Genomic DNA, 17,223 nt, shown 5'->3' with positions numbered 1-17,223 from the left:
TACAGAAAGGGAGAAAGAGGAAGTAGATTTGAGGGACATTATATAAAAGTATTAAATAGAGTACCGGGAATTCATGAAAGGAGAGAAGATTGACCATGAGCCTTCTGGTTTGGGCAACCAGAGTAGTGAGGGAAAATCAGATTTGAAGTAGAAGTTAGGTCATTTAATTTTGTATAAGTTTGTTATCTATTTGTTGAGGTTAATATCTCAGATGCTCACTATAGATTCAATTTAGGCCAGAAATGTCTCCTGAGAGTCCTCAAAAGGAGGATACTGAAGTACTGAACAGTGTTCTCAAAGAAATCTTAATAGGAAACAGGGACAGGTTCCCAAAGCTATGTCATTTTTCAGTATGGGAAAAGAGATTTTGTCAAGGTGTGATTTGGTAAAATCATTCATATTCGTGGGGGTCAATACTATCCAGAAATAGCCCCTTAATGTTTGACCTAAATCCTTTAAAGTCATTCCCCATAAATATTCTTTAGTTTTTGATGCACACAGAATGACACAGTCCAAGACTCATTCCTTAATGGGTAAATAGATTTCCAGTTCCTTCATTGGAGATGGTTCCTCAATTCATGTATGGAAAGTGTTGCAAGTTCCAAAAGAAGAGCAGTATATCCTTCAGTTTGTCAACTTTATCAAACACTTAAATATGTATTTGTTCACCACCATGTTAGGCAATGAGTGTATCATGACTCATTCCCTTAAGGGAATAGGGAGGTGAGATAAATACATATGAAAGAGAATAATCAAAAGTAACATGAGAATGAAGCACCAACATGAGCATCTTCCCAAACCACTGAGTCCAGAAAGGAAAGCTTTGCCAACAGTACCGGAAGTGTTGGAAGAGGTTCCAATATGGAACATTTCCTAGTTCTCACTTCAATTAAGTCTATTTTCCTATTCCTTTTATGGTGGTGCTTTTTGCATCCTGTTTAAGGAATCTTTATAAATTTGAACTCAGAAGCAAAGAGTAAAATAATGTTTGCCAGGTGCTGGGGAGGGGGGTTGGAAAAATGGGGAATTGTTGGTCAAAGGACACAAAGTTCAGTTATACAGGATCTAGAGAGCTGATGTACAGCATCAGCTGCAGCTACTAATACTGTTTTGTATACTTGGCATTTGCTAAGAAGTTCATCCTGAGTGTCCTCACTACACACAGAAAAATTGTAACTGAGATCGTAGATATTAGCTTGATTGTGCAATCATTTCACAATTTATATGTGTATCAAAACATCACGTTGTATGCCTTAACTATTTAAAATTTTTATTTATCCGATATACCTCAATAAAGCTGGGGGGAAAATCTTAGTTTACCTTAAGGTTAAGTTTTTTTTCTTTCTTTTTTTTCTCTAGAAGTTTTATTGTTTTCACATTTGGGTCTATGTGTCAGGGGTCCAAGACCACACCCAGGACCAGTAATTTTCTAGAACTCAAAGGACTCGCCATACAGTTGGTCTCATGGCTGTGATCTATTATAGTAAAAGCATACAAAGCGAAATCAGCATGGGAAGGTGCTCGTGGAGTGATGTCTGGGGGAAACCAGGCCCAGAGTTTCAAGAGTTGCCTCCCAGTGGAGTCACGCGGGATGCACTTAATTCCTCCAGCAATGAATTGTGACAGTATATGTGAAGTGTCTACCAGGGAAACTCATTAGAGCCTCAGTACCCAGGGTTTTTACTGGGGCCACTCATGTAGGCACTTTGCTTAACACATACCAAAATCCCAGACTTCCAGAAGGAAGCAGGTGTTTAGCATAAACCACATTGTGCAAATAATTTAGGCACAGTGAGCCACTCTTATTATTTAGGGAAAGTTTTTTTTTAATGTTTATTTTTGAGAGGGAGAGCACAAGCAGGGGAGGGGCAGAGAAAGAGGGGAACAGAGCATCTGAAGTGGGCTCCATGTTGACAGCAGATAGCCTGATGTGGGGCTTGAACTCTCAAACCATGAGATCATGGCCTGAGCCCAAGTCAGACACTTAACCGACCGAGCCCCTTAGGGAAAGTTTTATATCAACGTTGGGAAATGTTTACCCAGCAAGTCTGCAGACACCAGCCATGGGCCAACTTGGCCAAGCAGGCGTCTCTTAGGACAGCATTCCTGGCCTGCTACGTGAGTTCTTCTGTGCAGGTTCGACTCTGAAGCAGGGTGATACCAACCTCCAGTACTGACCTCAGTCGTGTTCTCCAGGAGTCCTGGACTTAGCCAGCAAATCCTGTTAGCCATGGAGGTCTGTTTTAGAATGCTGGGTACCTCAAGTTTCTGTATGAACCTTTTTTATTTGGTTAAAGGTACTAATTCAAGCCTGGTACAACTCTTGTCAGTAAACCAAAGCTGACCTGATGCCTTCCTGGGCTGAGGCAGTACATGATAGTATATTAAGATCTTTAATGTTTATTTATTTATTTATTTATTTGAGAGAGAGAGAGAGAGAGAGAGAGAGGGCACACGCGAAGGTGGGGAGGAGGAGGGTAGAGAGAGAGGGAGAGAGAGAATCCCAAGCAGACTCTGAGCAGTCAGTGCAGAGCCTGACATGGGGCTCGATGCCACAAGCCACGAGAGCGGATTGATACACTGCTGACTGAAATCCTTAGTTTATTGAGATATCTTTTGCTTTATTTTCACTTTCTATCTTTCCTGCCCCATTGGATTTTCTTAGTTTTTACCTAAGGTCCTTTTTTTGTTCCTTAGATCCCATCTAGGACACCACGTTAATCATCATGTCTCCTTAGGCTCCTCTAGGCTGTGACAGTTTCTTAGATTTTCTTGGTTTGTGGTGACCTTGGCAGTTTTGAAGGGTATTACTCAGGTATTTTATAAAATGTCTTTCAGTTTGAATTTGGTATTTTCTTCATGTTTAGGCTGAAGTCATGGGCTTTTGGGTGGAAGACCACGGACATAGGGCGCCATTTTTATCATGTGATATCAAAGGTATGTACTATTAACACGAATTATGACTTTTTTTTTTTCTTTTGCCTTTCCTTTGTGAATTATCACTGTTGATGTTAACCTTGATCTCTTGCCTGAGGTACTGTTTGTCAGGCTTCTTCACTGTAGGGTTACTCTCTCTCCAACCCTTTCCACACTGTATTCTTTGGAAGGAAGTCACTATTCCCAGCTTCCATTTAAAGAGTGAGGAATTGGGGCGCCTGGGTGGCTTGGTCGGTTAAGCGTCCAACTTCGGCTCAGGTCATGATCTCACGGTCCGTGGGTTCGAGCCCCGCGTCGGGCTCTGTGCTGACCGCTCAGAGCCTGGAGCCTGTTTCAGATTCTGTGTCTCCCTCTCTCTCTGCCCCTCCCCTGTTCATGCTCTGTCTCTGTCTCAAAAATAAAAATAAAAAAAACGTTAAAAAAAAAAAAAAGAAGAGTGAAGAATTATGTTCCACCCCTTTGAAGACTGTCTGTCTACACAGAGTATTTGGAATTTTGCTGTTTATTTAGGTATTCAGTCAATCTACTTACATCAGTATGGACTCATGGTTAGTTGTTTCATATTTGGTGTTCTAATCCAGTATTTCTTTTGTTGTTCAAATTGTCCCAGCTTTGGCCATTGGGAGCTTTCAGTTGGCTCCTGTATTCCTTTGATATGGCCCTAACTATTTTGCGTATTTCTTGTCTTAATGCACTTTCTGACACTACAAGATACTCTAGGCTTGTATATTTCCTGCCCCAGCCCTAGAACCAGTCCTATGCCTGTTTGTTTTTTTTTTTAAATCATGTTGTCTGGTTTTGTTTGTTTGTTTCTTTTGAGTTTTATAAGTTCCTTATATAGATACTGGATATAAATCCTTTTTGGACAAATGTGCTATCAATTTGTTCTATTCCGTGGCTTGGCTTTCACTCTCTTAATGGTGGCTTTTGATGGAAACACAAGCCCCTATGTGCAGTTGGTTGTCCTCTGTGACAATAGATACCAAAATTTTCCCATCTTTACACTCCTTTATGAGGAACAGACCCTTTGAGTCCCTTACTTCACTCCCATTACCTTATGAAAATTCAAATCGTGATGGTATCCAGCCAGCCCTTGCTTTGATGCAGGCCAGACAGAGCTCCTCACCCACCGTGCAACTAGCCCTTGGTCACTTCAGGCTCCTCCTGGATGTTTGTCCCTTGTATTCGATTCCCGTCCTGTCTCGACTCTCTCCTCCATTCCTCAATCTACTCAGCTTCCAACCTAAGTGACAGAAATCCAGCCACTTATCTTGACATTGACTTGGCAGACCTAATAACACAGCTTAATCCTGCCCTCTGGTGCTTTCAGACCCTGGCTGCTGCTTGGCCAGGTTCTGGTCCAGGGATCCCATCTGGCTTTAGCTACTTGGTCAGTACTCCCACCAGGTTTCCCCCCTGCTTCTTGGAATGGAGGGAACAGACTATGGGAACTGAAAGAAAAATTGATAGTGCTGATGATCAGAGAGAGTTCATTGAATCCCCTGGCTGGGTCCATCATTGTCTAATGACAATGACAGAGAGAGAGAGAGAGGGTGCAAGTGAGTGAGGGGAAGAAACAGTGAGAGAGAGAGAATCCCACAAGGGGCAGAGAGGGAGAATGTGAGAGGGAGAGAGAGAGGGAAGGAGAGAGGGAGAGAAACAGGGCTCACCCAAAGCAGGGCAGGAGCTCACCTGAAGTGGGGCTTGAGCTCACCCAATGTAAGACTCGAACTCACGAACCATGAGATCATGACCTGAGCTGAAGTCAGATGCTTAACTGACCGAGTCACCCAGGAGCCCAAGAGAATATCAGTCTTACCTTGAGGTGCTTTGCAATCTTCTTGGGGAGGTAAGATATCCAAAAGGAACAGAAATTAGAGAACATAAGGATATAAGTAATACATGATTAAGGGCTTATGTGTGTGATATGGGGGACAAGTTCCAGAGATTCAAGAAGTGAGAAGACAAGGGCTGGAGAAGTTGAGGAAGTGTGATGTCGTGGAACTTTATTTTTATTTATTTTCTTTTATTTGTTTTTGATGTCGTGGAACTTTATTTTTATTTATTTTCTTTTATTTGTTTTTGATGTTGTGGAACTTTAGCAGGAGGAACAGTAGCAGGTGGCTGGTAAAGTGTGAGCAAAGATGGCATGGCAAGACTGGGAAGAGCTGATGGCCTTGGGTTGGTTGGGGGGAGGGCAGGAATCTGGGCAAGGAGATCAGAAAGGTCAGAGCAGAGCCAGGAAGTTCTTGAAAGTCAGGCAGAGGTGTTTGGGACTTCATTCCGATGGGCAATAGGGAAACTTGGTAGCTTTGTGAGGAGAGGAGAGACGCGAAGAAAGCAGTGTTTTAATTTTTTTTAATGTTTATTTATTTTTGAGAGAGAGATAGAGTGGGAGCAGGGGAGGGACAGAGAGAGAAGGAGACACAGAATCCAAAGCAGGCTCCAGGCTCTGAGTTGTCAGCACAGAGCCCGATGCAGGGCTCAAACGCAAAAACCGTGAGATCATGACCTGAGCCGAAGTCAGATGCCTAACCAACTGAGCCACTCAGGCGCTTCTGTTTTTTGTCTTTTAAAAGCTTATTTATTTTTGAGAGAGAGCCACCCAGGTGCCCCAAGATATAAGTGTATTTTAAATTTTGGTAACATGATCAAATTCTCTTCACAAGGATTTTCAAGTTTTACGTGCAAGAGTCTATTTGGCCACTACTGTGTACTATCAAACTTTTTGTTAGGAAAAATGCATTTAATGACTTTAGAAAGTACTTCTGAAATGTTAAGTTAAAAAGCAAGATTCAAAATTTTATGTATAACAAATGTGTATTATTGGAAGAGATTATGCCAAAATATTAACAGCAGCTATCTTAAAAGTAATGATCATTTATTTTTAAGTGTTGATCATTTCATTTCAAAATTGCTATAGCAATATTATTTAACTTTGTCAGTAAAATCTCTCCAATTGGTTGTAGACCCTTAGATATAGTACACATTCTAGGTGTCTTTTTACTCACAACACCTTGTCCAGGAGATGACTTTAATAAGTTTGAGGAATGAATGAGTAATACAGTAAATCCTTGGTTTGCAAGCATAATTCATTCCAGAAACATGCTTGTATTCCAAAGCACTTGTAAATTTCCCAGTAAGAAATTTTCCATTAAGAAATAATGGAAACGCAGATGATTTTGTGATAAATACAAAATAATAAATATAAAATATAAAGAAATAAATTAACCTGCATTTACCTTTGAAAATCTTCATGGCTGGTGTGAGGGAGACGAGGGAGAGGAGGGTTACTGTGTAGGATAACTTTCACTATCACTAACAGAATTACTACTACCTATTGGCTCCATGGAATCTTCTGCATGGGGGCCATTGTATACACTTGCACGGATGTTGACTACAGCACAGTATTAATAAATTCTTGTCTTATATTATATTTAATGTAATTGGCAATAAGGCAGCAGAGGAAAGGGTCTGTATCTGCAGGCAGCCTAAACCTAGAATGAAGCAAAGCATTCCTAAGCTTATTCTTGTATGGAAAACCAAAGGACCATTCATAGGTGCTTTGAAGTGATTAAAAAATACACTAGTGTCAATTGTGGGCACTTTCCAACATTCTGAAAAATCACTGATTTCTGCCACACATCGCGGGCTGAGACTGAGCATCTGAGCATGGGAGACTATCACCCGCAATCCCGTAGAGAGAGAGAGAGAGAGAGAGAGAGAGAGTTATAATCATGTGGTTTGGCATTACATACTACTCGTATTGAAGACATCACTCATTTATCAAGTTAAAATTTATTAGAAATGTTTGCTCCTCTTGTGCAGCACTAGCAGAACAAGTTACTGGCAACCCACGGTTTTACTGTATTTTCCGTCAGTGTGAAGCATTTGCAATTTTCAATCCTGCCACCAGGTGGTAGAAGAGAGTTAAAATTCAGTGATCTTTGGAATCTAGGTGGTGAAACTCCAGCATTATGCACCATGACAGTTTGGAAGACTTTCTAAGACTTAAAAAGTACATACATTAAAAGTTAAAACTTAGACAAGTAGAATTATGTCCAAAATATTTGTCCTGGGACGCCTGAGTGGCTTGGTCAGTTGAGCAACCAACTTAATTTCAGGTCAGGTCATGATCTCACAGTGGTGGGATAGAGCCCTGCATGGGGCTTGGTGCTGAGTGTAGAGCCTACTTTAGATTCTCTCTCTCCCTCTGTCCCTCTCCCCTGCTTGTGCACGCTCTCTCTCTCTCTCAAAGTAAATAAATAAACACATAATAAAGTATCTGCTCCAAAATATTAAAAACTTCCAGGAAGCATCTTGGTGCTATCTTTCTTCAGCCTCTTTCATCTCCCCAGTTGGTGCTATTTCTTACCTCTCCTGCAGTTTAGCCTTCCTCCTGGTGTCCACTGAGGCCTCTCCTGTCTCCTGATGGTGTTGCCCGACTCCCCTTCCTTCTAACCTCACTACTTTCCAAAGAGATGAACAGCCGGATGAATGGATGCATGGCCTTGGAGTGACCCAGAGCTGGAGCAATCTTTTCATCTTTCTATTGTAGGTAACTCTGCTGGTGGAATTTCATTACAGTGGAACCCGGGTGGTATTACCAGGCAGAACCTTTTAGCCGTCCTTCAAATCCTCCCAGAATTGCCCTTTCACTGTGTCTGGACAGAGGTAGAACCTGCTCGAGAGGCAAATGCTTGCCTTTCCAGGCCTGTGGTTATAGGTGGTCATCAGCACTTGGTCTTGGTACCCTTGACCTTCATCTTCCCCTCCTTGAGCACCTACTCTTTGCCCAGGGTGGATTTGCTCCAGGAGTGACATCTCTCTTTGACCTTGGCCCTGTTTAGAAGTGTAGAACTCAACCCAGTTCTTCACCTGTTTAATACCCTGGGATCTTGGGCAAGACTTTCAAGCCTCTCTGTCTGCCACAACTTTGGCTCAAGGCCTGTAGCATCATGCAAAGCATCACACTTTGTTCCAAAGCACCATATTACTACCAAGGAGAGATAGGTCTGACTTGTCCTGGGGTTATGGAGCGTCCTTAGGGAGGGAGAGTGCATGGAGAGGAAGGAGGCTCTGGGCTGCTGCTGGAGTGGGCTTGCTGGAAAAGGGTCTTGGGTCTTGAGAATGAGGAGGAGGTCGGAGAGGAGCTAAGCTCTTGGAGGCGTTGAAAGGGCCCCGCTAAGGGACAAAGAATCAAGGGCTGACAGTATCAATGACCTTTCTTGACTTTTAAACTAAAACCTGTCCAGGGGCTGATCTGTAGCGGGTGCATCTGGAATGTACTCAGGACTCCCTGAAGCGTTTGCACCTCACGTGACCGCTAGCATTGTCAGTCCTCGAGCTCTGCGGAGCTGACACCGGTCCCCGAGACCACACTCCGATCAGGTCCCCGAGACCTCTATCCAGCATCCTGCCGGGCCAAGATTTCTCCGGGAGGAATTCTATTGGGGGAGGAGGGAGCACGTCGGCGGGAAGGGAGCCGAATTTGGCAAGGCGGCCGGACCAGTTCCTTGCAATCCTTGAAGGCTTCCTGCATGAGGGGACAATTCCCGGCTCCCAGATTGCCGGCTGCGGGACGCGGCGGGGCTCTACCCGGGCACGCGCGTGGGCACCGAACACTAGTGACCGCGAGGCGGAGGAGGTGGTGGCGGCGGCGGCGGCGGCGGCGGCGGCGGCGGCGGCGGCGGCGGCGGCGGAGGAGGAGGAGGAGGAGTGTGTGTCCTGGGCGGGTGCGGTCGGGCGTGGTTTAGGACCCGGGGCGGCCTCCCCGCGGCCCGGAGACTCTCCAGCTGGGCCGCCCCACTGCAGGCTGCCACCCTCCGGCCTCCCCGCGCCTGCCCGTCGCCCCGCTCCGCTCGGCCCCCTGCGACGCGCGCTGGCCATGACGGGCGCACTGTTCAAAGCGAACTTCTGGGTAAGTCGGCGCCGCCTGGGGACCTGTCCCCCTGCTGTGTCCCCTCTCTGCCCGGCCCCCAGCCTGCCGGCGCCCTCGAGTCCCCCGGGTGGAGTCCCCCGCACCCCTGCCGCCCGGGCCCCAGAGGCGCAGGGCCCCCAGTCTCACAGCCAAGGATCCGGAGACCCCGGCGAGGAGCAGCGCGGCCGGGGAGAGCGGCCGGTGCCCCCGAGGCTGTGCCAGGCGCGGGCCTGGGGCGGACCTGGGTGAGCTTCGCGAGCCGACCGCTGCAGGAACCCCCCCCCCCCCCACCTCCCCCAGGGGATCGTCGTCTCCAGGTCCGTCCGGGCCCAGTCCGCGCCCGCCCTTCCCCGCAGAGGCTTTGCCCTGTTCCCGGAGCCCCCTCCCCGGAGCCCCCTCCCCAGAGCCCCCTCCCCAGGTCTTTGCCCAGAGCTGCTGGCGGCGTCCAAGGGCTGCCTGTCCCCCTTCCTCCGTCCGGTCCTCTTCCGTCAGTCCTGTCACTGCTCAGGGGCCCCTCAAGGGCCTGTAAGCTGTCTTTCAGAGGAACTAACCTCATCCTTTTAGGCCAGCACACCTCCCGACTCCTTACTTCGGACCCTGCGTGCCTCCATTGCTCCCCACCCCCCCCCCCTCCACCTTCCTGAAGTTTTTGAAGTTCCCCTGGGGCACTGCCCCCCCTGCAGGTCCCATAGCAGGTATTGTCACTGTAGGGAAAAAAAAGTAGGGCAGAGAGACTGCCTTCCCCCACCTCACAGTGTGACACCAGTTGTCATATCTCGGCCCAAATGTCACCTCCTCAGGGAGGCCTTTCCTGATTGTGCCCAACAGGCCCTATCACTAGTTCACATGTCACCATTCTGTTCCTTCGTAGCATTTGTCAGCCTGTGGTTTTGAACTGGGGAGACTGCAAGCGCATGAGCCTCTTGGGACAGCTACTGTGCAGTTTTCAGGGCTGGTGCCCCTTACACCGCTGATGCGGGGTGGGTGCTCAGCAAATAGTTGATGACTGAGTAAGTGCATCTGTATCGCCCAAGGGGCCTGGGACTGGGTGACAGCCGCAGCCTCTGTCCTCACAGGGCTCCACGCCACCACCCCACCGAAAAATACTTGTGGGAGTGGTTAGGGCCAGGGGCAGAAATGAGGTCTGGGTTGGGTAAAGGTCAGCGGGGAAAGAACCCTCTGTTTATACCTTCCCCCCTCCTCTGGCCTTATACTTTCGGAAGGTATCTGAGATCCTGAGATAGTTTGCAAAGGTATCTTTCACCTCTAATTTTGTGTATACTTTGTGTCAAATAATAGAAACAATAATAGCTGACATTACTGTGCACCTACGAACACCTGTTCTAAATGCTTTACACATACTACTCATTTCAGCCTCACAACTACCCTGTGAGGTAGCTTGCTTGCTATCTCATTTTACCGATGAGAAAACCGAGTGTCAGATTGTTAACCAACAATCCCAAGCTGCTAGAGCTGTTAAATAGTGGAGTAGGCCTCTGCACGGACCAAATGCTCTGTGAGTGCCTCAGTGAGGCTGGGGCCCAGCAAGGTTGTCCCAGCATTGCTGTCTGCATGGATCCTTTGGTACTCCCAAAAGTAGATGGTGGGTCATCATTTGACCCTCTGTGTGAATATCTTTCTCCCCCTGCTCCAATCATGAGCTCCTGGAGGGTAGGTACTGGGTGTCACCATCAGCTGAGCCTTCAGCATTGAATACTGCCTTACATGTGAATGCTCAGGAATCAGGCATTGGCTAGGTCTGGGGGCAAAGGAGTAGAAAGGAACCTGCTGGAGTCTTCGTGTGATGCCTCCACCCACTCAGGGCATAGAGGAGGCAAGGCTGTGGTTAGCACAGAGGGGAATAACTTTCATGTTTCAAGGATGAGAAGGTTGTGATCAGATACAGTAGAAAACTTTGGAAGCACAAGTGGGTATCAGTGACTGAATTTAATAAATATTTATGAAATACTTTTCCTGTATGAGGATTTCTAACTGAGGTGGCATTTGCAGAGTAAGGCCACCACCTTGGTTGGAAGGTATATTCCCATGAGGAATCATGGTACGGAGAGCAGGCTTTGGCTTCAAGTTTGTGGAGGAGGAAGGGGTGGAGGTAAGAAGAGTCCAGCAGGGGCCACGGAAACTGGGCCAGGGGGTCTAGGGTGGAGACCATACGGAGGAGAAAGGAGGAGATGAGGGAGGAGTAGTAGGGGGAAGAAGAGGTCAAAGCCACAGGGCAAGGCAACCATTGAAGGTGAGCAGTAGGGGAAAGGGTAGGAGGGCTCAGAGGAGGCTCCATGTAATATGAACTGGAGAATGAGATGCCGGCCCAGAGATAAGGAAGTCAGGAGGAGGAACTGGTTTGTGGGGAGAGAGGGAGGAGGAGGAGGAGGAAGAGGCAGAGCCAATATTAACAATATTTAACCACAGGGGTAGCAATGGTGAGGACCAAGGCCAGCAGCCAACCCAGCCCTTGCCCCCACCCACCCCCCCAGCACCATGCCAGGACTGGTGGGTATGGGGACGTGTTGGGAGGGGGAGGGTCCTGGGAAGGGGACAGATGTGTGAGGCAGCAGGGTTTGGAGCTATTTTGTTTCAGTAACCAGTGCAAACACGGCAGTGAGTGTTCTCTGATGTCTGGTGGCCAACGTGCTGACAATGGGCACCTGCAGGGTGCTGTGGTAGTAGACCGTTGGTTGGCATTCTGGGTTCGAGGAGCTGGTCTGGAGGAGATGGCCCTGGCCCCTTGCAAGCTGTCCAGGTGAGAGAATACAGAGAACAGCATGAAGTACAGAAAGGCATTGGTTACCAGTGGAGGCTCTGAGGTGGACTGGCCGGGTTCGAATCCCCGTCGCGCCCCTTACCAGCCATGTGCGACTTTAGGTGGCAGGTTACTTCAACCTCCCTCCTCCCGCCCCACCACCAAGCCTCAGTTTTCCTTCCTCAGTCCCATAAAAATGAGATATTAATAGTGGCTACCCCATCAGAGTTTAGTACCGAGATTAGCACAGTGCCTGGTGAGTACCTGTGATTGTCAGCTGTTACTACTATCAGCACAGAGGTGACAATTAAAGGCAGCACAGAGGTGACAATTAAAGACAGTTGACAGTCACTCGAGGAGAAAGAATGAAAAGACAGGAAGTCCCCAAGGAAGCACTCTTGAAGAATACCTTTGTTTAGGCAGGAGAGGAGAAAGGACAGAGAAATAAAGACAGGGATGTAGGGACACAACCAGGAAAGGGCTGTCACACGCCCAAGAGAGAAATGTTCCATAGAAGTGGAAAGGCCTGTGGTCAAATTAAGTAGGTGTTCCAGAAAAGGTATGAGTCAGTACATACTTTGTATGCAATCTTACTCAAATGACCCATGGAAATACTTTCCATGGATCTGTTTGAAAGGGAGTACTCAGTGTTCTTTACTAATTTTTCAAAACATTTTTTTAAGTTAATTTATTTGGAGAAAGAGGGAATGTGAACAGGAAGGAGCAGAGAGAGGGAGAGACAGCAGTCAGAGCTTAACTGGCTGAGCCACCCAGGCGCCCCTACTCGGTGCTCTTTAAAAATGGGACGGTCCCAAGGGGCCCTGGGTGGCTCAGTCCATTGAGTGCCAACTTAGGCTCAGGTCATAATCTCACGGTTAGTGAGTTTGAGCCCCACATCAGGTTTGCTGCTGTCAGCACAGAGCCTGCTTCTGATCCTCTGTCCCCCTCTCTCTGCTGCCTCTCCCTAACTTGCATATGCTCTCTCTCTCAAAAATAAATAAAACACTAAAAAATAAATAAATAAATAAATAAATAAATAAATAAATAAATAATGGTCCCCAACTGAGTTTGCCCGATGTGAAGCACCCAGGGGGGTTGTTTCTTTCCCACTCTTCCCTGTGCGTACCTGGTCTGTGACTGCGTGGTTAAGCAGTGCTGTGTAATTTATCACGTTAATGTAAATACTACCTTGTCAGAATAAGAGTGACCATGGATGTGGATTCCAGAACTCCAGGGAAGCAGCTAGGACACAGTAGAGGAAAAATCCCAGTCTTTGACACGATCAGTGTCTTCCAGATGTGGACAGGCACATGTGATACAGAACCTGTTCCAGCAGAGGTAGAAGTCCTCCCACCCTAGCAGATTCTCATGCTCCTCACTTGGGTGTGAGGCCCAACCTACCTCTGTACATTGTCTAGATCCTTATTTTGACCAGGGCTTTCTGCTTCTCAAAGCTCTTGGTCTAGACCAGCTTCCTAGTCTCTGTCCCAGCCCTTCTCTGTGACCTTCTGCACCCACAGTAGGTGGGGGCTCTCTGTTCTGCCTGCAGAGTGACCAGGGGAAGTCTTGGGGCTGTTTGAATTTGCTCATTGTCTTACTGTGGACCCAGGGCTGTCCCTCTGCTCCAGATCTTTGGCCAGTGTGGAATCTCGTCATTCTGGGGCCTTACTGGAACATGGGCAGGTGCCATATTGGGCTTTGCTCAGTGACTTTTCTCTGTACAGTGACCTACATCACTATGGGAAGCTGCTTTTTTTTCTTTTTTTTTATTAAAAAAATTTTTTTTCAAGGTTTATTTAATTTTGAGAGACACAGAGAGACAGAGCATGAGCAGGGGAGGGGTAGAGAGAGAGGGAGACACAGAATCCAAAGCAGGCTCTAAGCTCTGAGCTGTCAGCACAGAGCCTCATGCGGGGTTTGAACTCACGGACTGCTAGATCATGACCTGAACTAAAGTTGGGCTCTTAACCGACTGAGTCACCCAGGCACCCCAATGTTTATTTATTTTTGAGAGATAGAGAGAGACAGAGCATGAGCAGGGGAGGGGCAGAGAGAGAGGGAGACACAGAATCTGAAGCAGGCTCTAGGCTCTGAGCTGTCAGCACAGAGCTGATGTGGGGCTTGAACTCACAGACCATGAGATCATGACCTGAGCCAAAGTCGGACGCCCAACTGACTGAGCCACCCAGGCACCCCCTTTTTTTCTTAAATAAGCAGAAAAACCAGGTTATCACATAGACCCTTCATGCGGACTCCATGTGCTAGTTTCTACAATGTTCAGGGTGCTGCTTTACGTCATTAATACTCTCTCTTGGGAACCTGTCCCTAGAAACATACCACAGGGTTATTTTGTATTGTTTTGCCTAGTGGCAAAAGGCAAGGTAAAGTTATTGACAATTACCCTTCTCGAATTCATTCTTCTTAGAGCAGCCAGTGGGATCTATCTTTAAAATAATTATCAAAATCCTTTTTTCTTGTTTTATCTTCTTAAAAAAATTAAAAAAAAATTTTTAATGTTTATTTATTTTTGACAGAGAGAGAGAGAGAGAGAGCAAGCATGAGCGGGGGAGGGGCAGAGAGAGGGGGAGGCACAGAATCCGAAGCAGTCTCCAGGCTCTGAGCTGTCAGCACAGAGCCCAATGTGGGGCTCGAACTCACAGACCGGGAGATCATGACCTGAGCTGAAGTCAGACGCTCAACCAACTGAGCCACCCAGGCGCCCCTATCTTCTTAAAAATTTAATGAGAGGCACGGGACCTCTCTTTAAGGAAAATAAAAAATTACAGCTTTTCCCAACATCATTGTGCAGAAACTTGTCACCACTTTACAAAATAATGTATTTATACAGCTTTTTCTTGACAGAGCAGCTTTAAAATTATCTATTGACTTACCGCTCTAATCAAGGATTTAGCCTTCTTATGTCATCACCTCTATTTCCCTGTAAAATTATATCACTAATTTTAACTTTTTATTTAGAAACAAATTTTTAAGTGTATTTATTTTGAGAGGGGGAGAGGGGCACAGAGAGAAGGAAAGAGAGAATCCCACCCAGGCGCCCCTAGAAACAATTTTAAAGTTACAGAAATCTCGAGAGTATGAAGAATTCACATATACTCTTCACTCAGATTCTCCAGTCTTTTTAATTTTTTTGTTTTTTAAAAATGTATTTATTTTTGACAGAGAGAACGCATGTGTGAGCAAGAGAGGGGCAGAGGAAGAGAGAGAGAGAGAGAGAGAGAGAGAGAGAGAGAGAGAGAGAGGTGGGGGTGGGGGGAGAGAATCCCAAGCAGGCTTCATGCTCAGTGCAGAGCCCAAAGCAGGACTCAGTCCCACGACCCTGGGATCGTGACCTGAGCCCAAATCAAAAGTGAGATGCTCAACTGACTGAGCCACCCAGGCACTCCAGATTCTCCAGTTTTAAACCCCATCTGCTTGTCTCTCTTTATTTCTCTTAATAGATATATTTTCTCCTGAACCACTGAAAATAAATATCACTGTTTTGAAATCAGTAATCACTATTTAGGTTGTCAGCATAAAAAGGTTGTTTACTTAAAAATAAATTGTATACCATGATTACATCTCCATTCATGCTTTTCCTGGACTTTTTTGTTTGTTTGTTTGTTTGTTTGTTTTTGTTTTTGTTTGCATTATTCAACTTTATCAGAGACTTTTTTTTTTAATTTTTTTTAACCTTTTATTTTTATTTTTGAGACAGAGAGAGACAGAGCATGAACAGGGGAGGGGCAGAGAGAGAGGGAGACACAGAATTGGAAGCAGGCTCCAGGCTCTGAGCCGTCAGCCCAGAGCCCGATGCGGGGCTCGAACCCACGGACCGCGAGATCGTGACCTGAGCTGAAGTCAGACGCTTAACCGACTGAGCCACTCAGGCGCCCCCAGAGACTTTTTTTTTAATGCTCAAGCATATCAGGGGTTTTGTTTGTTTTATTTTTTATTAAAAAATTTTTTTTTCCACAAATAAGCAAGTTTTTTCACAGATCAGACTTACATAGTGAATGCAGAGTTCAGAGGTTGGTCTATCAGATACCCATTATGCAAAGGCCTAAAAATATAACATGTGTATAGATAAGAACATATAGTTAAAATGTATTCTAAAGTGGGTCTCCTGGGTGGCTCAGTCGGTTAGGCATCCAACTCTTGATTTCGGATCAGGTCATGAACTCACAGTTGGTAAGTAGGTTTGAGTCCCACATTGTGCTCTATTCTGACAGCGAAGAGCCTGCTTGGGATTCTTTGTCTCCTTCTCTTTCTGCCCCTCCCCATCCAAGAATAAATAAATAAACATTAAAAAATGTATTCTAAAGGAAAAAAGATTTGGTGTATTCAAAACTTGGTATAAATGTGTATGATGCATGCTCATTTATGGATTTTTCTGGTGAAATATCTATAGATTTCATCATCTAGTCAAAGCAAAATAATGATTATATCTAAAATTTAGAATAACCACTATCTGTATGACTACTTGATAATTTTGTACTTAATTTTTGTATTTATCATTTACTACTTCCTAAATGTAATCAGAATGTCCAGTTTTTATTTTATATTTTATTATTTTATTTTTACTTTAGGGAGAGAGAGAGAGTGTGAGTGGGGGAGAGGAAGAGAGAGAGAATCTTAAGCAGGTTCCATGCTCAGTGTGGAGCCCAGTGCAGGGCTCTATCATGGGATCATGACCTGAGCTGAAATCAAGAGTCGGACGCTCAGCTGACTGAGCCACCCAGGTGGCCCCAGAATGTTAAGCTTTATACATATTTTATTACAGAATAAATATCATCTACATTTCAGTATTAATGAAAACCTCATCCTGAGTAGAAGTGGCTGACATTGTTTTTTCTTTACCTGCGCTACAAATCTCCTATTTTAACAAAAAGGAGATTTCAATAAGAGGAGTTGTTGGTTAGCTTTAGAGTTGCATTTTTTTTAATGTTAATTTGTTTTGGAGAGAGAGAGAGAGCAAGGGAAGGCAGAGAGAGAGGGAGACACAAAATCGGAAGTAGGCTCCAGGCTCTGAGCTGACAGCACAGCGCCTGACATGAGACTCAAACTCACAAACTCTGAGATCATGACCTGAGCCAAAGTTGGACGCTTAACCTACTAAGCTACCCAGGCTTAGTTGTAATTTTTTAAAATTTGAAACTATTAAAGGGGCACCTGGGTGGCTCAATTGGTTAAGTGTCTGACTTTTGACCTTAGCTCAGGTCTTGATCTCAGGGTCATGAGTTCAAGCCTTATGTTGGGTTCCATGCTAGTCAGGGAGCCTACTTTATCGATCAATCTATCAATCAATCAATCAATCAATCAAACCATTAAAAATTTCTAATTAAATAAACAAGGATGCTTTAAGTTAATTAAGTACTTAATTAATTTTAAATGTTTATTTATTTTGGGAGGGGTGGAGGGGCAGAAAGAGGGAGAGAGAGAATCCTAAGCAGGCTCCATACTCAGCATGGAGTCCATGCCGGGCTGTATCTCACGACCATGAGATCATGACCTGAGCAGATATTAAGAGTCGGGTGCTTAACTGACTGTGCCACCCAAGCACCCCTAAAATCATATATTGTGAAAATCCATGAAGATGGCAGAACCATAC

The 17,223-nt window shown here is 45.7% G+C and overlaps 1 protein-coding gene across 1 annotated transcript in view; it reads left to right on the top strand.

The window, feature by feature from the left end:
• Positions 1-8,269: 8,269 nt before the first annotated feature.
• PSTPIP2 (proline-serine-threonine phosphatase interacting protein 2) overlaps positions 8,270-17,223 on the top strand; it is a 79,331-nt gene continuing 70,377 nt past the window's right edge. Inside the window, exon 1 of the mRNA XM_045456868.1 lies at positions 8,270-8,857. Coding sequence (XP_045312824.1) covers positions 8,825-8,857 — 33 coding nt within the window. The 5' untranslated portion in view covers positions 8,270-8,824. The remainder of the gene's footprint in view (positions 8,858-17,223) is intronic.

The sequence above is a fragment of the Leopardus geoffroyi genome, chromosome D3 (genome assembly GCF_018350155.1).
Source record: "Leopardus geoffroyi isolate Oge1 chromosome D3, O.geoffroyi_Oge1_pat1.0, whole genome shotgun sequence".
NCBI classification, from domain to species: domain Eukaryota; kingdom Metazoa; phylum Chordata; class Mammalia; order Carnivora; family Felidae; genus Leopardus; species Leopardus geoffroyi.
The sequence above is the reverse complement of the archived record's forward strand: the minus strand, read 5'-3'. Positions and strand labels throughout refer to the sequence as shown.